At 37.8% G+C, this 21,169-nt stretch overlaps 1 protein-coding gene across 1 annotated transcript in view; it reads left to right on the top strand.

The window, feature by feature from the left end:
* The window catches only part of HSPA14 (heat shock protein family A (Hsp70) member 14), a 40,206-nt gene extending 20,017 nt beyond the window's left edge, over positions 1 to 20,189 (top strand). Inside the window, exons 11-14 of the mRNA XM_047742693.1 lie at positions 14,771 to 14,983; positions 15,584 to 15,757; positions 18,000 to 18,070; positions 18,917 to 20,189. Of these exons, the coding sequence (XP_047598649.1) occupies positions 14,771 to 14,983; positions 15,584 to 15,757; positions 18,000 to 18,070; positions 18,917 to 18,995 (537 nt within the window). The 3' untranslated portion in view covers positions 18,996 to 20,189. The remainder of the gene's footprint in view (positions 1 to 14,770; positions 14,984 to 15,583; positions 15,758 to 17,999; positions 18,071 to 18,916) is intronic.
* The last annotated feature ends 980 nt before the right edge of the window (positions 20,190 to 21,169 follow it).

Here is a 21,169-nt window from a genome sequence, read left to right as displayed (position 1 = left end):
ACATTTAATGCTGTTTTCTTTCAAATTATCTATGCTTTGAAAGTTTTTATATTTTAACTATTTTGGTGTACACTATACAGTGGAAATTGGGGAATTTTTGTTTTTGGGTGGTTTTCTTTGCAGTTTCGTTCAAGAAGTTTTGTTTTTTGTTTTTTGAGTTTTTTTGAACATGTATAATATGCCAGGCATTGTGCTCAGTGCTTGAGGGCTGGGGGTGGATCATGGAGAATGAGATGTGGTATAATGGTAGCGAGGCTGTAGTGGGAAGTGAATGGCTTTGGAGACAGACCCACCTGAACTGGAAGGCTCATGGCCAGTAGTTCCAGAGTAGACTTAATTCCAAATCACTTAATTTCCTGAGCCTTCTCTAACTCTTCTTATTAGGAGGGTGAAAATACTTACCTTGTAGGTGAGTATTATAACTTATTCTACAGGGTTGTTAGTTACAAGGATGAAGTGAAATGTCATGTGTAGCACAAGTAAGTTCTCTTCCTTCATTAACTGGTCATAGAGCCCTGACATTTAGATATCACAAGTGGTAAAATTCTCAATTGCTTGAATTTCGTCAAATATATTCTTTCTTTCTTTCTTTCTTTCTTTTTTTTTTTTTTTTTAAGATTTTATTTGGGGCGCCTGGGTGGCTCAGTGGGTTAAAGCCTGTGCCTTCGGCTCGGGTCATGGTCCCAGGGTCCTGGGATCGAGCCCCGCATCGGGCTCTCTGCTCGGCAGGGAGCCTGCTTCCTCCTCTCTCTCTCTGCCTGCCTCTCTGCCTCCTTATGATCTCTGTCTGTCAAATAAATAAATTAAAAAAAAGATTTAATTTATTTATTTGACAGATAGAGATCACAAGGAGGCAGAGGGGGGGGGGGAAGCAGGCTCCCTGCCGAGCAGAGAGCCCGATGCGGGGCTCGATCCCAGGACCCTGGGACCATGACCCGAGCCGAAGGCACAGGCTTTAACCCACTGAGCCACCCAGGCGCCCCTAGGTCAAATATATTCTTAGGATTAAGAATGTTGTTAAAGATTCACTCCCCAGATATTTCTAAAGTATAGACTTTTGAGAACTTAAAAACAGAGTCTTTGTAGTTTGTTGACCTTCTTACAGTAACAAGCCCCAGATCTCAGTGGTTTTCTCCAGCAGACAATCTTTTCTCATTTTTTTTTTAAAGATTTTATTTTTATTTATTTGACAGAGAGAAATCACAAGTAAGCAGAGAGGCAGGCAGAGAGAGAGGAGGAAGCAGGCTCCCTGCTGAGCAGAAAGCCCGATGCGGGGCTCGAACCCAGGACCTGGGATCATGACCTGAGCCGAAGGCAGCGGCTTAACCCACTGAGCCACTCAGGCACCCCAATCTTTTCTCATTTTTCATGTGGGCTGCTGAAGGTGGCTGTAGGTCTCTTGGCTCTGGCTCTCCTCTCCCTGCTTCCCCTTTTATGACCCAGGCTAAAGGAGCAGCTCTCTCTGGGACATGCGTTTCTCATGGCAGAGGGGAAAGGAGGAGAGAGCTTGCAAGAACATGCATGGCTTTAAAAAGTTTGCGCCTCAATACGGTGTGCTTCAGTGCACGTACATGCCGTTGGCCAAAACTAGACACAGGGCCAGGCCTGACAGTGGGGCTGGGGAATCTGCTGCATCTCAGAGAAGCACAGTCGGGCCAGCGGCCATGGGTGGTGATGTGTAATCCTCTTACAGGGAAGGAGGAGGGAATAATTGGACTTTTACTTGCCTTAAAACATTTAATCCAAACAGCACCATGAGGTATGCACCATGATCTCCATCTTCAGGTGAGGAAACGAAGAGGTTTCCAAAGAAGGGAAGTGCATTAGCGGTGGAGCTGGGGCTGGCGCTCGGGCAGTCTGCTTCCGCAAGCCAGGCTCTTTCTTCACCCATGGCTGTGCCCACTGCCTTTCTCACCTTAACATCTGGACTTGTTTTTTTCCAGAAAAATCCTCTGATCTCTTGCTCAAGAAGGACATGTCTGGTTTCTGGCCTTCAGAGAGCAGGAGCGTCACCATTCCTATTCCTTAATATGCGTACTTGCCCTTATTCCACCTGCTTTCAGCACCATGCCTGCTCCCCCGGTGCTGTAGTGTCGTGCCCACATCCCATAACTGGTCCAGAACTCCAGCCCTGAGTGTGGGAGAAGGTGCTGGTAGCCCCCTGTCTGGGTGAGGGGAGGGCTTTGGGGAGTCTAGTCACTCCATGTATCCTGTCAGTCACCCTGCTTTCATGTCTCTGCTTTAGCCTCCCTTCCGTGGGCCTCGGTGCTTCCCAGGCCTGGGCGACACTGGGATTCTGTACATCAGACCACCTTGCTTCCTCCTTGGTTATCTCCGACTTCATCTGCTTTAAGACAGTTACCTCTCTTTCCCAACTTCCAGAATTGTTGAAATCTCAAACTCAAGATCTCATTCCCATTTATTTTGCCCTTGTGCACTTATGTCTTAAATTTCTTTACTGTCATTTTAGTGGGCTTTTGGAAGAACACATAGATAAGTTGATGTGATTAATCCCTCTATTTTAACCAAGCTCCCAGGCTCTACAGCTGCAATTTTAATAGCTGCACGGTATTTGATTATATTGACATACCATAATTTATAAAATCAATTCTTTATTTTAGTTGTAGAAGTTATTTTGGTTTTATAAAAAGCAGTCTTTGAGGCTTTATGAACATCCTTAACTTCCTTAGGATAAAATTTAGGAGTAAATCCCAAATTTTAAAACTTTTAATATTAATTATTGAGTAATTATTAATATTTATTGCCATATTGCTCACCAGAAAACAATTTACTTTCTGAATAGGTATTATTCAGGTAATCTTTATTAACATAGCAATTTTTAAAAATTCTCTTTATTCATACTTCTTTTTCAAGAGAGCTTTAGAATTATTTTTCAGCTTCTTATATAAAATCCTATTATAATTTTGTTAGTTTCGTTAAGACTGTAAAATAATTTGGGATGGTGTAGGAACTTTACAGTATATTGTTTTCCTGACCAAGAAGTTGATATCTCTCTGTTCAGATATTCTCTAGTTCTTTCAGTTACATGTTTTCTTAGTAGTTACATTAAATTATTGCTATATTTGCTGTCAGATTTATGGCTATTGTGAATGAGATGTTATTTATACTTTTATTTTTCCAGTTTGTTTCCACTGATAAATGGAATACTTACTGGATTTTGCTTATTTATCTAATATTTTGCCACTTTTTAAAAAGATTTTATTTATTTATCTGAGAGAGAGAGAGAGAGAGCATGAGCAGGGTGAGGGACAGAGAGAGGGAGAAGCAGACTCCATGCCAACCGGGGAGCCTGATGCAGGGCTCAAACCCAAGACCCTGGGACACTGGGTTAAGGCAGACACTTAACCACCTGGGCCACCCAGACACCCCTATATTTTTGCCATTTCATGAATTCTTGCTATTATTAAGTTTTCATGGAGTCTTCTGAAATTTCCTAGGAATGCATTCAAATTAATTTACTAATCAATCCACAAGTCATTATTGAGTATGCCCATTCTGTGCAAGCAGGTTCTAGGCACTTGGGATACAACACTAAGTATAACGAAGTCTTTGTCTTCATAGAACTTATATTCTAGTAGAAATATTCAGGTGATGTATAAAGGAACATACAAAGAAAATAATGCCCAGTTAAGATAACTGTTATAAAGAACAATGAAGCAGGATAAGGGCACAGCTAGTGACAAAGGGTGATTTTTCAGATAAGAGACCCATAGAAGGAGGTGGCTTCTGATGAGACCTGAATGAAGTGGCGGACCCAGCTGTGTGCCTATCTGCCAGTTTCCCAGACATAGGGAACAGCAATGTGCCCGAAGCTTGTGTGAGGGGCAGCAGTGAGGGTAGTGGGTAGAACTGAGTGGACCAGGGAGAGAGTGGTAAGGGAGCTAGGGACTGAATCAGAACACAGCATGGATCCCTCTGGCTGCAGGGGCGGGAGTACAGTATGGTTAGACATGTGAGTCCACATTTTAGGAGAGAGTTCTGAGCTGGAGATCTACCTTCGTCAGTGCCTGTGTGCCGCTTAGAGCCGTGCCTGTGTGAAATAGAGCCACAACAGAGAAGAGACCTCCGGATAGGATCCAGGGTCTCTGGACATTTACATGCCACAAGGGGATGTAGCACGGGATTTAGGACTAGCTAGTGAGGAGCCATGAGAACCAGGAGACCAGTAAAATCATCCACGTTAGGGAGGGAAAGATCACCTGCCCTGTGCCGCTAGAGGCCCAGCAGGTGAGACCCGAGGACTGACCACTGAGCTTACTTGGTTGGTGTTAGTGGAGTAATGGAGAGAAACATGCTACTGGAGTGAGTTAAATATAGAATAGAAGGTAGGATCGTGGACACGACGAGTACAAAGAACTCTCTTGAGAAGTTTTGCTATAAGGGCAGCGGGAAAATGGAGTAGTAGTTGGGGCGGGCTGTGAGTTCTGTGAGAGGGTTATATGTGAGTGGTGATACTTCTCTCTCAAATATGTATCCCTCACTTTTTTATATATATTTGGTTGTGTTAGTCAGAACTTCCTTCTTTTCTTCTCTTTTTTAGAGGAATATTTTATGTCTTTTAACAAAAAATGTGATTACTGATAACTGGGTAGAAATAGTTTGGGCACCTGGGCGGCTCAGTCGGCTAAGCATCTACCTTTGGCTCAGGTCATGATCCCAGGGTTCTGGGATCGAGTCCCACATCAGGCTCTCTGCTCAATGCAGGAGCCCTCTGCCTGCTCCTCCCTGCTTGTGCTCACTCAAACAAGTAAATGAATAGAATCTTGGAAAAAAAAAATATATAGATTTTCTTTCTTATATTGAGCATTCTCTTTTCCTAACATTTCCTGTGTTAATATGAAACAGGTGGTGAGTCTTTACAAATGTATTTTCTGGACACCTCCAAGGCAGGCCTGTGGTTTCCTTTATATTTGTCTTTGAGTTGTGTGATAAATTACTGATACTTTCCTAATGTGGAACAGTATTCCTGAGATAGACCTCACTTCGTTATGAAGAATTATTCTTTTAGTATATTAATTTTCTGTGATAATTTATTATTTTCACCTTATTTATGTGGCTTCGCAGGAAAGAATAAATGGTCTATTTCAGGCTTCTCTACCTTAACCATATTGTCTGAACAAAGTAACCGCTTTTGATATCAGATGCTTTAAAGGAGAATGGTTCTGCTTTTTGGTAAGAAGTGCCTTAGAGGGATACCTGAGTGACTCCTTTGGCTCAGGTCATGATCTCAGGGTCCTGGGATCAAGCCCCATGTCTGGCTCCCTGCTCATTGGGTAGTCTCCTCCTTCTTCCTCTCCCATTGCCTTCTCCCCTGCTCTTGTCTCTTTCTCTGTCTCAAATAAATAAATAAATAAAATCTTAAAAAAGAATGATAGAAGTGCCTTAGCTACTGGCCTCCCAGCTCATTCTCTCTTCCCTGCATGATGACTTGTCTGTGGCATCTCCTGAACCATTGTTTATCAGTAGGGCCTCAAGGCTTCTGTATATGGACAGTGTGAGGAGTGTGGGTGAGTCTCAAGCATTGTTCAGATATGAAGCATATTATAAGGTAGAGGCACGGCTTGGCCCTTTTCTCGTCTTTCTTGCTCCTACCTCCCTTCTTTTTGAGTCCAGCAGCATGACCTGCTCCTTCCTTAATGGTCTACCTTGTCCAAGGTTGTAATTTCATAAGCAGAGACTTCTCTCTCTGTCTTTAAAAAAAAAAAACAAAAAAAAAAAACTCCTGAGACACACTCAAAGAAATAAAAGCATTATTCCTTTTTTGTCTCAAATGCTTGAACTTAGATGACAAAATACCACAATATATCTGATTCATTTACTCAGAATAACACCTTCTAAACCAAAACTTACAGTACTTTAACTCTACTTTATTTCATGGTAATGTAATCATACACAGTGTTCCTCGGAAAGAGATTAATACTACCTTCCTTTTCTTCATAGCCGGAGGCACCATGTGGGAGAGGTTACACGCTCTAGCAATTAGTTGTAGGGGACAGCCGTGAACGTGAATGAAGTTGTCAGGTATAGGAAAACACAGCTGCCAGAAAATACCCATCGGAACTCAATATAAAAATACAAATACCTGACAGTGGAGGTTACATTTTAAATTCCAGCTTGAAAAAAATAGCAAATTGACAAATAGAAATATTGAGTAATTAATGTTTCTTTCACAGCTAATTTCTCCAGATTTGGAACCTGAAACCTCTTTTCTTCTGTTCCACCATGTCAGTGTCCAATCTTACATTTTGGGTTATGTTTGGTATAGAATTCAGCCTTAAATCCTTTAGAGGGGCACCTAGGTGGCTCAGTCAGTTAAGCATCTACCTTCAGCTCAGGTCATGATTCCAGGGTTCTGGGATCAAGCCCCGAGTTGGTCTCCCCGCTCAGAAGGTCTGCTTCTCCCTCTGCCCCTTCCCTGCTCATGCTTGCTCTCTCTCTCTCAAATAAATAAATAAAATCTTTAAAAAAATTTTTTTTAAACTGTTTAACTAGAAGTAATATTTTGGGTTTTTGTTTTGTTTTGTTTTGTTTTGTTTTTTCATTTTCATCATGAAAAGTATCCACTCACAAAATAGGTTTGTGTAGGGGTGCCTGGATGGCTTGGTCGGTTAAGCATCTGACTTTGGCTCAGGACATGATTTCAGTGTCCTGGGATTGAGCCCATGCTCAGCAGGGATCTGCTTGTCCCTCCCTCTCCCTGTCCCTCTGCCACTCCCCCAATTTGTGCACATGTGCATGCTCTCTCTCTCTCTCTCTGTGTGTGTATGTGTGTGTGTGTGTGTGTGTGTGTGTGTGAAATAAATAAGATCTTTAAAAAAATACGTTTCTTTAACCAAGGACAGAACCTTTTATGGTGGTTTTTAAATATACATTCAGTATAACTCCTCCAAAGATATATGTAGAATTCTAAAGTAAGTGTTTAACCATATAATGTGGGAATGTGATTTTAGGTATGATTTACATATCTGTAAATTAAGTTCAACATAAGAACATAAGATCCCCTTGTCAAGTAGAGACTTAATCCACTGAGCTACCCAGGCACCCCATATATACCACATCTTCTTTATCCATTCATCTGTTGATAGACATCTAGGTTCTTTCCATAGTTTGGCTATTGTGAACATTGTTGCTATAACATTCATGTGCATGTGCCCCTTCAGATCCCTACACTTGTATCTTCAGGGTAAATTTTTGATTAAAAATTTTTTTTGTTGTTTTAGGCTAATTCTTTATTTTGTTTATTAAAAATTTTTTTAAAATTTCTTTAATTTTTAAAATTAACATATAAATGTATTATTTGCCCCAGGGGTACAGGTCTATGAATCGTCAGGCTTACACACTTCACAGCACTCACCATAGCACATACCCTTCCCAGTGTCTATAACTCAGCCACACTATCCCTACCCCCCACCCCCCAGCAATCCTCAGTTTGTTTTGTGAGATTAAGAGTCTTTTATGGTTTGTCTCCCTCCCAATCCCATCTTGTTTCATTTTTTCCTTCCCTAGCCCCCATGACCCCCTGCCCTATCTCCCAGGTTCCTCCTATTAGAGAGATCATATGATAATTGTCTTTCTCTGATTGACTTCTTTCGCTCAGCACAATACCCTCTAGTTTCATCCATGTCACTGCAAATGGCAAGATTTGTTTCTTTTGATGGCTGCATAGTATTCTATTGTGTGTGTGTGTGTGTGTATGCATATATATGCATTTGTGCGTATAATTGCCTTTTCCTTTGCTAGGCTTGACAGATTTTTTTGTTTGTGTTTTATTTTTTGGCTCTAACTCCTGCCACTACTTCCCCCAAAAAAACTTCAGATTTTTTTTAAGTCTTTTTTTTTCTTCTTTTCTAATTGGTTTATTTCTGATTTTCTCCTTATTTCTTCCAGTCTTTCCAGGACACTTTCGTTATTTTTCTAAATCCTTATATTGAATGCCAATTTATTTTTTCATTTTTTTCTGTAGTAAAAAAATTAACTACAGTTTCACTTCTTTTTTTTTTTTTTAAAGATTTTATTTATTTATTTGACAGAGAGAGATCACAAGCAGGCAGAGAGGCAGGCAGAGAGAGAGGAGGAAGCAGGCTCCCTGCTGAGCAGAGAGCCCGATGCGGGGCTCAATCCCAGGACCCTGAGATCATGACCCGAGCCGAAGGCAGAGGCTTAACCCACTGAGCCACCCAGGCGCCCCTACAGTTTCACTTCTTAATAGCTTTGGTTTTATTCAGTAAACTTTGATAGATTTTATTATTTTCTGTATTTTTAGAATAATCTATAATATATTTTTTCCTTTTTGTTGTTTAGATTCATGTTTTTAATACCCAAGTAGTTAAGGTTGTTTGATTTTTTTTTTAACAGCAGTTTTATGAAATTACTGTGAAAGTTATATTTGAAAATCCTTTAGTATGTTATTTATGTTTAGTATGTTACTTAGTAAGTTATTCATGTTCAAAATATGTATACTCTATTAAATTTTAAATCACAAAAGAAATCTTATAGTACAGACTAGATCTTTAAAGAATTTATTTAAATTAAAACTTGGTGGTTACTGTCAGCATTAATGGTAACACATTGTTATTTTTTTCATTTTTTTATTTTTATTTTTTTTAAAGATTTATTTATTTATTTGACAGACAGAGATCACAAGTAGGCAGAGAGGCAGGCAGAGAGAGAGGAGGAAGCAGGCTTCCCACTGAGCAGAGAGCCTGATGCGGGGCTCAATTCCAGGACCCCATCATGACCTGAGCCGAAGGCAGAGGCTTTAACCCACTGAGCCCCTTTTTTTCACTTTTTTAAATGAAAATTCCAAAAGCCACGACTTTTTAGTTTTTTGTTTTGTTGGGTTTTTTTTGTTTTTTTCGCATAGCATCACTTAATTGCTTCTTTTTTTTTTTAATAAACATATAATGTATTTTTATCCCCAACTTAATTGCTTCTTGATAAAGCTTTTTGATGTTGACTGTGAGAAATTTGAGTGGCGTATTCTACATTCTTATCCTCATGGTATTTACACGGAATCGTAAAACTTTAGAGAAGACTTTTATTTTTACTTACCTCCAAAACAGACCTTTTAGGGAGGTCTTAGGGAACTTTGCCAGGGCAAACCTGCTTTTCCTTTTTTCTGTTTCACTCAGCTGATGTTCCTCATGCCCTCACCTGAAGATCAGTGTATTACTCCTCATTTCACACCTAATGTTAAAGAGGCCTAGTTTTCATCAGTTGGTCGTTTTCTCTAACACACTGAGCTTTGAGAATATCCATAAAAAGACTGTGAAATAAGAAGTGATTATTGATGGTTTCCCTTCTTGGGATACCTATTTATTCATTATCCTGTGTACCTATGGAGATGTAAGTGTTAAATGTATGAATTAGGAAATTCGGGTCTTTATAAAGGAGCAGTTTTATTCAGCTTTATTGAATTGTAATTGACAAATACAATTGTAAAGTATTTATAGTTACAGGTAGGATTAGATATACGTATACATTGTGATAGGATTCCCACCATGGAGTTAGTTAACACGTCTGTCACCCTGTATTTTTACCTTTTTGGGTCAGAGGTGAAAACACTTAAGCTTGCTTTCTTAGCAAATCTCAGTTACACAGTACAATATCATCAACTGTCATCACCATGTTATAGAATAGATCCTCAGGCCTCATTCACTTACAACAGCGATTTTGTACCCTCTTACCGACCTCTCCCTATTGCCCTCAGCACGTAGCTCCAGCCACTTTCCTACCTTCTGTTTCCATGAGTTTGACCTTTTTCCTTTTCAGATTCCACCTAGAAGTGACGCCGTGCCGCATTTGTCTTTCTCTGTCTAGCTTACTTCACCTCGCGTAATGCCTTCCAGATTCGTGCATGTTGTGGCAAATGACGGGATTTCCTTCTTTTTTAAGACTGAATAATATTGCGTTGTGTCTATACACATGTGCCACATCTTCATCCATTCATCCATCAGCAGACACTTAGGATATTTTCATATGTTGGGGATCGTGAATGATGCTCTAATGAACGTGAGCGTACACATACCTCTTTGAGACAGTGACTTCGTTTCTTTTGAATATATACTCAGAAGCGGGATTGCTGGATCATATGGCAATTCTATTTTTAATTTCTTGACGAATTTCCGTACTGTTTTCCATAGTGGCTCTATCATTTCACATTCCCAGCAGTGTACAAGGGTTCCCTTTCGTCTGTAGTTTTGCCAGTATGTGTTCTCTTTTGTGTTTTTTTTTTTTTAAAGATTTTATTTATTTATTGGACAGACAGAGATCACAAGTAGGCAGAGAGGCAGGCAGAGAGAGAGGAGGAAGCAGGCTCTCTGCTGACCAGAGAGCCCGATACAGGGCTCGATCCCAGGACCCCGGGACCATGACCCGAGCCCAAGGCAGAGGCTTTAACCCTCTGAGCCACCCGGGCGCCCTCTTTTGTGTTTTTGATGAGAGCCACCCTAACAAGGGTGAGGCGACATCTCATTGTGGTTTTGATTTGCATTTGCCTTATGATGAGTGATGTTGAGCATCTTTGCATGTGTCTGTTAGCCACCTGTATATCTTCTTCAGAAAAATGTCTATTTAAGTCCGTTTACCGACTTTTTAATTAGGTTGTTCGGTTTTTTTGCTTTTGAGTTTATGACGTCTTGTATATTTTGCATATTAATCCCTTTTCAGATATGTGGTTTGCACATATTTTTTCCCTTCTTCCAGGTTGCCTTTCCACTTTGGTGATGGTTTCCTTTGTTGTTCAGTAGCTTTTTAGTTTACTGTTATTTATCTTTGGTTTTATTGTTTTTGCTTTGGGTGTCAAATCCAAAAAAAAAATCACTACTAAAACTAATAATGTCAAGGAGCTTACCCCCTGTTTTGTTCTAGGAGTTTTATAGTTTCGGGTCTTAATTCAAGTCTTCAATTTGAGTTAATTTGTGTATATGGTATAACATAATGGTACAGTTTTATTCTTTTGCCTGTGGATATCCACTTTTCCCCACACCACTTGCTAAGGAGACTGTCCTTATATGATCTCAGGGTCATGTTGTATATTCTTGGTTCCTTCGTTGAAAATTAAATGACCATTTATGCATGGGCTTTTTTCTGGGCTCTCCGTTCTGTTGATCTGTGTGTCTGCTTCTGTGCCAATACCATTTTGTTCTGATTACTATAGCTTTGTAATACGTTTTGAAATCGGGAAGCATGATGCTCCAACTTTGTTCTTTCTAAAGATTGCTTTGGCTGTTTGGGTCTTTTGTGGTTCCATATGGATTTTAGGATTGTCTTTTCTATTTCTGTGAGAAATACTATTGAAATTTTGATAGGATTGCATTGAATCTCTAGATCACTTTGGGTAGTATGGGCGTTTTAACAATATTAATTTTTCCATTCCATGAACATGGAATATCTTTCAACTTACTCATGTCTTCTTCAATTTCTTTCATCAATATCTTTATAGTTTTTAGTGTATAAATCATGCACCTCCTTGGTTAAATTTATTCCTAAGTCTTTTATTCTTTTTTTGCTGTTGTGAATAGGATTGTCTTCTTAATTTCTCTTTCCAATAATTTGTTGTTAGGGTACAAAAAATAATTTAAAGTAATTTTTGATTAGCATAAACTTACTCTAACCATTTTGCTAATTTTCTGTTTTATAGTTCATGTGTTCCTTTATTCCTTCTTCCTTTGTGATTTCTTGATTTTTTTGTATAGTAATGTGTTTTGATATCTTTCTTTTTATCTTTTGTTGTATCTATTATTGGTTTTTGCTTTATGGTTACCATGAAGCTTATATAAAACATCTTATAATAGCCTATTTGAAACCGATACAGCTTAACTTTGAACACATACCAAAGCTCTACATTTTTACACTCCTCTTTTTCACATTTTGTTTTTGATGTCACAATTTACGTCTTTTTGTTTTGTGTATCCATTAATTAATTATTGTAGTTATAGTCATTTTTAATGGTTTTTTTCTTTTAGCCTTTATGCTAGAGTTATAAGTGCTCACCCCCCACCATTACAATATTAGAGTATTCTGAATTTAACTACAGTTGACCTGTGAACAACACAGGTTGAATTGCACAGATCTGCTCATTAATGGATTTTTTCTTCAGTAAATACAGTAAAGTACTTTAAATGGATTTTCTCTTCTTCATGGTTTTCTTGACATTTTATTCTCTAGCTTACTTTAAGAATATAGTATATAATACATATAACATATAAAATATGTGTTTATTGACTGTGTTATTGATAAGGCTTCTGGTCAACAGTAGGCTATTAATAGTTAAGTTTTGGGGTAGTCAGACATTATACATAGATTTTCAACTATGCAGGGAATAAGTGTCCTTGACCTTTGAATTATTCAAGGGTCAACTGTATATATTTACCTTTACCAGTTTCATATGTTTTCAAGTTACTAATTAGCATCCTTGAAGAACTCCATTGAACATTGCTTAGTCTGGTAATCTCCATCAGCTTTCATTGGTGTGTAAAACACATCTCTCCATCAGTTCTGCAGGATAGCTTTGTCAGGTAGAGTATTCTTGGCTGACAGGTTTTTTCTTTCAGCAGTTAGGATAGCTTACATCTAGTTTGTAAGATTTCTTTTGGAATATCTGCTTATCATCTTATGAGAGGGTCACTTGTATGTAACAAGTTGCATTTCTCTTGCTCTCTTTGAGATTCTGTCTTTAACTTTTGACGCTTTTTTTTTTTTTTTAAGAGGGGAGCAGGTGGGTGGGCATAGGGAAAGGGAGAGAGAGAATCTTTTTTTTTTTTAAAGATTTTATTTATTTGACAGACAGAGATCACATGTAGGCAGAGAGGCAGGCAGAGAGAGAAGGAAGCAGGCTCCCCGCTGAGCAGAGATCCCGATGCGGGGCTCAATCCCAGGACCCTGGGATCATGACCTGAGCCGAAGGCAGAGGCTTTAACCCACTGAGCCACCCAGGCGCCCTGAGAGAGAGAATCTTAAGTAGGCTCCATGCCCAGCAGTGAGGCTGATGCCGGGCTCAGTCTCATGATCCTGAGATCATGACCTGAGCTGAAATCAAGAGGGATGCTTAACCAACTGAACCACCCATGTGACCCATTAACACTATAATTACAATGTTTCTCAGTGTAGGTCCCTTTATACATCTTACTTGGTAATTTGGGGGCTTACTGTATCTGGATATCTGTTTCTTTCCCCAGGTTAGGTAATTTTTAACCATTATTTCTTTTAATATGCATTCTGCCCCTTTTTTTCTCTTCTCTTTCTAGGACTTATATAGTATGTGCATTCGTATACTTACTACTGTCCCATAAGTTCCTTAAGCCATCTTAATTCTTTTTCATTTGTTTTTCTTTTTACTCCTATCTTTAGATGAATTCCTCTGTCCTGTCCTGAGTTCATGAATCCTTTCTTTTCCTTCATGAAATGTGCTGTTTAACCTCTCTACTGAATTTTTCAGTTCAGTTATTATATTCTTCAGTTCTGTGATTTGGTTTTTTTTTTTTTAATATTTTCTATATCTCTGTTGAGATTCTCTTTATTCACACATTACTCTGCCGACTCCAGCAAGCAGCCTTATTGTTATAAACTGTACTGGGAAAATCACTTACCTTTGTCTCATTAAGATCAGTTTTTGAGAATTTATTTTGTTATTTTGTTTGGAATATATATGTTGACTCTCCATGTTGGTTTCTGTGCATTACATATAACTACCACATCTTCCAGTCTTGACACACTGGTCTTACATAAGAAATTAACTTTGTCAATCACCCCAGCCCCAAGCTTCTGGTTGCCTCTCAAATCTGTATGCCTAAGCTGCCATCTTTGTTCTTAGTGGCTCTCAGTAGTTGAGAGTGTGCCAAGACCATCAGTGTCCCAAAGAGGAGGACTGAAGAAACAAGCTGATTGGAAGCCAGACTCTCAGGCAGCAGCTGGGAAAGTATGCAGTCAAACCTCCTCCAGGGATAAACTGGGAAATGGGCATTTTTGCCTGGCTCCCTCTCTGCTGAGCCCAGGTATATAGGTATATAGCCACTGGGCAGGGGGTGCTCCTTAACCATTTAAAAACTGCCTCATTGTGATAGTCCTGTGGAACTCATGAATGCCAGTACTTTTAACTATCAGAGCTAGGTGATCTGGAGCCCCAGTCCCTCAGGTGGCAGCCGTAAAAGCTGGGGCACTTGTGTGGATAAGCTAGTAAAGTAGTTTTATATGAAATTCTTCAGAGACAAGATATTTAACTAGATGGACCAAGAGCTTAAAATGTAGTTTTGTAAAACATCTTTTTCCTCAGAAAATTGAGTGTTCTTCCATGGTGAAGATAAAAATCTGTGGCGTAGTTTTCACATAGTGAGATTGCTTATATTTGTCATAAAAATGCCATAAGATGTATGTAAACATTTCTTTTAGAAGTGTTGGAATAGTATAAAGTATTAATATATTTCCTATTCAGATGCCTGTTTATGGTTAAGCTGCATATGCCCAGTATTAATCATAAGCCACAGTGTTTGTATATTGTATTTTCTACCATGTGGTAAGATCTCTTCATTTCAAATTTTGTTTTTATGAGTAAAGAATATGTTAAATACTTAAAATGTGTTAAATATATGTTTTTTATATATATGGTAAGTACTACATAAAATAATGTTACAATAGGGCTTCTTGTATTTTATCATTATGTGGGTAAAGATGGCCGAACTTTTAATACTTGATTTTGAGAAACAGCCATTGTTCTAAAAGTAAAAATCTGAAAATTATTTTTATTTTCTAGGTTGTCCTTTGTGGAGGGTCTTCTCGAATCCCAAGGCTACAACAACTGATTAAAGATCTCTTCCCAACTGTTGAGCTTCTGAATTCTATCCCTCCTGATGAGGTCATCCCTATTGGTGCAGCTATAGAAGCAGGGATTCTTATTGGGAAAGAAAATCTTTTAGTGGAAGACTCCCTTAAGATAGAGTGTTCAGCCAAAGATATTTTAGTTAAGGTAGGTTTAGCTTTTCTTTACTTTTCCATAAAAGTAGCATAAACTTATTGTCATAAGTTTTTATACATACCATGGTTTTACAATGAAAATTTGTATATTGGTAAAAATTTTAAATTGAGATTTATAATTTTACATTTAATGAGTCTCTTGTTTTCTTTCAGTTAGTATTTATCTAACATATTAATTTCTTATAATTCTAATCATAAGGGCACCTGGGTGGCTCAGTCATTAGGCAGATGCTTAGGTCATGATCGCAGGATCAGGCTCCCTGCTCAGTGGGAAGCCTGGTTTTCCCTCTCCCACTCGCCCTGATTGTGTTCCCTCTCTCGCTGTCTCTCTCTCTCTGTCAAAGAAATAAATAAAATCTTAAAAAAAAATTTTTTTTTAATCCTAAGCTTCAAATACAGATAGAGAGATACATGTTTCAATTTATTTTTTTAAATGAAGTAAGTTGGGATCGAGGATCACATCTGCTTCCTTGGCCTATATGTAGTTTCTAGATGATCAACAAGGATTAAGTATTATATTTACAATAGGAGTGACTTTATAATTGTAATGATAAATATCAAAGGATATGCATATTATTTTTCTGCTTATTAGGGAGTCGATGAATCAGGAGCCAACAGGTTCACAGTATTATTCCCATCAGGGACTCCTTTGCCAGCACAAAGACAACACACATTACAAGCCCCTGGAAGTATATCTTCAGTTTGCCTTGAACTCTATGAGTCTGAGGGGAAAAACTCTGCAAAAGAGGAAGACAAGTTCGCACAGGTGAATACATAAATTTGGGCAATGAATTAGTCATGTGAGACTGTTTAGCTTTTCTTTCTTCATTAGACTCAGTTTAATATCAATATAAAATGTTTATAAGATACCTATTTAACACATTTGTATGAATGGATTACTTCTACTTTTAAAAGAAGGAATAAGCAATTTTAATTTGAAAGAGTTACAGGAAAGCAGAAACAAAATACAATGTGGTTGTTTATTTTTTTCTGTTTATCTTGTGCTCTTGACTCTCCTTGGTAGAATGTAAGTGGCAGGGAAAATGACAGTTTTTGGTTTGCTATATGCCAGGTGCTAAACCAGGTAACTTACAAATGCATCAAAGTGCCATGAGGTAGACATTATTATGATCATTTCATAGATGATTGAGAAACAGGCTCATGGCAGTAAGTACCTTATTTTCCTTGTTGAGGTAAGATTTATCCTCAGTTGGTTTTACTCCTGGGCCCTTGCTCTTGCCATTATACCATGCTGTCTCTCATATAGGATACCTTTACTTTTTCAAAGTACCACATTTCTATTTCATATTGTAGAGTCCTCTGCATCCTTTAAAAGAAATGAAGTGGAGCCACTTTATTTGCTTAGAAACATGCCCAAGAAATATAATTACATTAAAACACATATACAGGGACTGCAGAGCCGTATTTACAGTATGATATCATTTGTGTTTAAATAAAAAGTTTGAGAGCTTGGGTGTGTGTGAGGGAGGTGGTGTTTGGGTAGGTGTGGGTATATAAATATCCATGCATGGATACAGAAAATATCTGTAGGTATTAGAAATATATTGGGGTGCCTAGGTGGCTCAGTGGGTTAAGCCTCTACCTTCGGCTCAGGTCATGATCTCAGGGTCCTGGGATCAAGCCCCACATCGGGCTGTGTGCTCGGCAGAGAGCTTGCTTCCCGTCCCCTCCGCCCCACCTCTCTGCCTGCCTCTCTGCCTCCTTGTGATCCCTCTCCCTGTGTCAAATAAATAAAATCTTTAAAAATATATATATATGTGTGTGTGTGTGTGTGTGTGTGTGTGTGTGTGTATGAAACTGTAAGTGGGTAGATTTACAGTGTAAATCTACCCACTATTAAGTTTAGATTAACAGTGGGTACCAAAAGGATTTTGTTTTGTTTTTTACTTTTTAGCACTTTGTACTGAAGTTTTAACAAAGCATAGGACATGAGCATGAAATACTTTCACAGTGAAAATAAAACAAATGTAGGTAAGCAAAGGGAATCCATAGTATCTTTAGCTTTGTACCTGTTTTCTAATTCAACAAAAGAATAATGAAAACACACATACAAAACCTATCTGGGCTCCACCTCAAACATCTTAGAATCTAGGGGAATTTGGCCCCTTCAACTAGTAAAGTTTTCACAAGCTCCTCCAGATGTTTCTGTCGTGGATTACTATATAAGCACTTTTCTGTGTACTGTATTTCTAAACTCACTTGGCTGTCTTAGTATTCCCTTAGCTTCTCTCTCTTACACATTTATTACTTTTTCTCCTCATACACTGCTCCAAGACTCTGCTGCAGCTACTGTCCCTATATCCTAAGTTACAGATGCCAAAAGGAGAAGAGTTAGTCAACTAATACTGAATTTGGGAGCTACTCTTATAAAGATCCCATCTATTCTAATCTCTGTGTTTTACAAATGAGTAAACCAAGGTACTTAGTGCTTCCCTAAGGTCATAAGACTTGATACTGGAAAAATCTGAAAAGTCACTTCCAAACTTGGTTTATTGGTATACTTTTCTTTAGGAAACTAAATAATTTTTTTGGTAAATTCATTAATATTTCTTATGTACAAATATAATCTTAGTTGTACAAAAGAATTTGTCATGTGTTTCCTTAAATTGGTTTTCCAAGTATATGTAAAATATTGGAATTTTTAGAAGTATATATAGAAGTATATACCTAAATATAATTTACATGTTACTGGTAATGGCTTAATTACCAAAAAGAAAAGCAGTCTTTATTTTCTGAGACAGAGTATACTTCATAACCTAGGACATGATGTTTAAGAGGAACAAATCTATTACCTCTATGCTCTCCTTCTAAAGGCAGCATTTCTTAGTTAAGAAAGCTTAATCCTATTCTCTGATTGTGGTCATTGAAAACTGCCCTATTTTAAAAGGTTTCAGTAAGTAAGATTTGGTCCATTGGAAGAACTGGTGCATAAGTTTACTAATATATCAAAGTACTGAACCATCTTTATATTATTTTTGCACAAACAGGTTGTACTCCAGGATCTAGATAAAAAAGAAAACGGATTACACGATATATTAGCTGTTCTTACAATGAAAAGGTATAAAATTAAACTATTTCTGATGTTCCAAAGATTCACTGTGAGGCTTGACCTTTTTTGTTAGTTTATTGATTTCTTCACGCATTGCCATTCTAGGAAAACTTGGTATTAAAGCTTGTAAAGGTTTTATCAGTGAATTACATTTTTTGTTCTACAAAATTGCTATATTTTAAAGAAAGTGTATCTCAAATTATTTGCATTCTGCATTTTTCATGAACTCTAATTATTTTGGTGTGGTCAGTGTAAAAAACTGGTCCATGAAGTTTGAGATGCAATTTTTATCAGTCTTAAATATAATCTTCTAAGGTTTTTGTTGATTTTATTTATCCTATGAAAGGATAAGTTTACTTTGGTATTGCTACAGAAAAGCTCTAGGATATATATTACTAATTAAATCCAGCTATTACCACTGTACTAACAACTGGCCATCCATAAGACTGTGTCTTGCAAGTAAATCATTTCCAAATTAACTTTAGAGACAATTCATTCCATAACCATACTTAGCAAGAATGTCAAATTCATTAGTGTGTGTTTGCCTTGGCCTAGGCTTAAGGATGGCATGATTCATGTTCAATGTGCATAAAGTCTTAAACTTGAGATCTTCATCCTGGTTTTCAAGGAATACAACTTCTGTGTCAGTGGTCTAGAAAGAAATTTTTAAGAACAGCTATCTAATTACGGCATATGACACGAAGTTAGACACCGAAACTGTGTTTCTTCTTTATCTTAATACTCTTCTTTCAAAAATTAAAATTATCTCGTTTACTCTAAGTCTTCGAATTATTTCTTAAGAACTTTTTGCTTTTATGAAATGAGCTGATGAAATGTTATACTTTGTTTGTTTAGGGATGGATCTTTACATGTGACATGCACAGATCAAGAGACTGGAAAATGTGAAGCAATCTCTATTGAAGTGACATCTTAGTGCTCTAGAGAAACCAGGAGTTTTTTTTTAGAACTAGACTGTCAATATTATTTGGTTTTGTTTACAAGTGATGTTTATATTAAAATACTTTTTGAATGAATTGTATATGTTTCTATTAAAATACAATATATTAGTAAGTGCTGCAACCTTTTTTTGTTTTCCATTTAAGATGGGAAATACAAGGTCCTTTATTAGTGGGAAATATAAGGAACTTTTTCTATCATGAAGCTATTTAGAATTAAATTGAATTGAAGGAAATATTACTGGAAATTTAACAATGTTTTTAAAATTTTGTTCTATAACTTTAAATTTGAAGAAGTCTCATTACTTCTTACTAGATAATGAACTAGGAACAATTTACAAGTGTTTGATATTAAATGAAATTGGAGAGCCATGTGCAAAGTAAGAAACAATTTTTGCTTTAAAAGAAAAAAAATTTCACAAACTCAACAATTGTGCATAGATATGTGTGTGACAAGCATAGAAAACAAGTGTCTAGAGGGCTGCCCACCAAACTTGTAACAGTGGCCTTTTTATGGACAGAAATATTACAGGGTGGCACTTTCACTTTTCCTTTTTACAATTTTGTTTAGTGTGACTTTTTCTCTCTAACAAATACATTTTATCTTTTGAAATGAAATGATCTTTTTTTTTATTTTGAAGAGAAGGCCAGCCACATTCTGTTTATCAGAGAACACTCATTAGTGCATTGAGATACTCTGTGGATTACTAATGAAACGCTTATTCACTAAAACAAGATAACTAATCTGTATATATTGAAAAGAGAGTTGGAAGGTGAGCAGTGCACATGAGATTCTGTTATCAAGAGAGGATTTTCCATTCATTTCTCTCCTTGGTTCCCAGGAGACTTGAGAAGAGGAAGTATCTTTACCCAGTGGTAAAATTAAAACTTGTGCTGTTTTTATCTTGTTCAGGCTTTGTGGATGTGCTTTCTTCATTATAGTTTATTTTTATGGAGCTTGGTGGCAGTAATATTCTATTTCTAAAGATACAGAAACCAAACTTAAATTTTTTCATGATTATTCTGTATCAGATTATTGACAGACTCGAAAAGATTTCAGGTATGATTCTGAGTCCACAAAGCAGCAGACTCAAAGGCATACCCTTTTGATTAAGGCTGAGTACTTAGTTATTTTTTAGGATCTTTTCCAGTTATTAAAAACTTTTAAACCAGGGGCACCTGGGTGGCTCAGTGGGTTAGGGCCTCTGCCTTTGGCTCAGGTTATGATCCCAGGGTCCTAGGATCGAGCCCCGCATTGGGCTCTCTGCTCAACGCGGAGCCTGCTTCCTCCTCTTTCTCTGCCGGCCTCTCTGCCTATTTGTGATCTCTGTCTGTCAAATAAATAAATAAAATCTTTATTTAAAAAAAAAACTTGGGGCACCTGGGTGGCTCAGTGGGTTGAAGTCTCTGCCTTCGGCTCAGGTCGTGATCTCAGGGTCCTGGGATTGAGCCCCGCATCAGGCTCTCTGCTCCGTGGAGAGCCTGCTTCCTCCTCTCTCTCTGCCTGCCCCCCTGCATACTTGTGATCTCCGTCTGTCAAATAAATACATAAAAATGAAAAAAAAACTTAAAAAAAAACAAACCAAATAAATAAATAAATGCAAATTAAATGTTTTTAGGAAATAGGAAAGTAACATCTCAACTAGTTGAACAGCTTTCAGTTATGCTTCAGAAAGTGCTATTGAATTTTATTTCATAGTTACTGTTAGCTCTTTAAACTAGATGAGGCACTGGCCATCACCAGTGTGTCAGTCCTGTGCCATTCCTATTTTTGTAAATAAAATTTTATGAGAATACCAGGCTTACTGGTATCTGTATTGTTTGTGGCTGCTTTCACACTGTAAAGGCAGTGAGGAGTTGCAACAGAGACTCTGTGGCCCACAAACTTTAAAATATTTCCTGTCTGGGGGCGCCTGGGTGGCTCAGTGGGTTAAGCCGCTGCCTTCGGCTCAGGTCATGATCTCAGGGTCCTGGGATCGAGCCCCGCGTCGGGCTCTCTGCTCAGCAGGGAGCCTGCTTCCTCCTCTCTCTCTGCCTGCCTCTCTGCCTGCTTGTGATCTCTCTCTGTCAAATAAGTAAATAAAATCTTTAAAAAATAAAAAATAAAAAAAAAATATTTCCTGTCTGGCTCTTTACAGAAAATGTTTGTCAA

The sequence above is a fragment of the Lutra lutra genome, chromosome 8 (genome assembly GCF_902655055.1).
Source record: "Lutra lutra chromosome 8, mLutLut1.2, whole genome shotgun sequence".
Classification (NCBI taxonomy): domain Eukaryota; kingdom Metazoa; phylum Chordata; class Mammalia; order Carnivora; family Mustelidae; genus Lutra; species Lutra lutra.
This window is presented reverse-complemented; position numbering and strand designations above follow the sequence as displayed.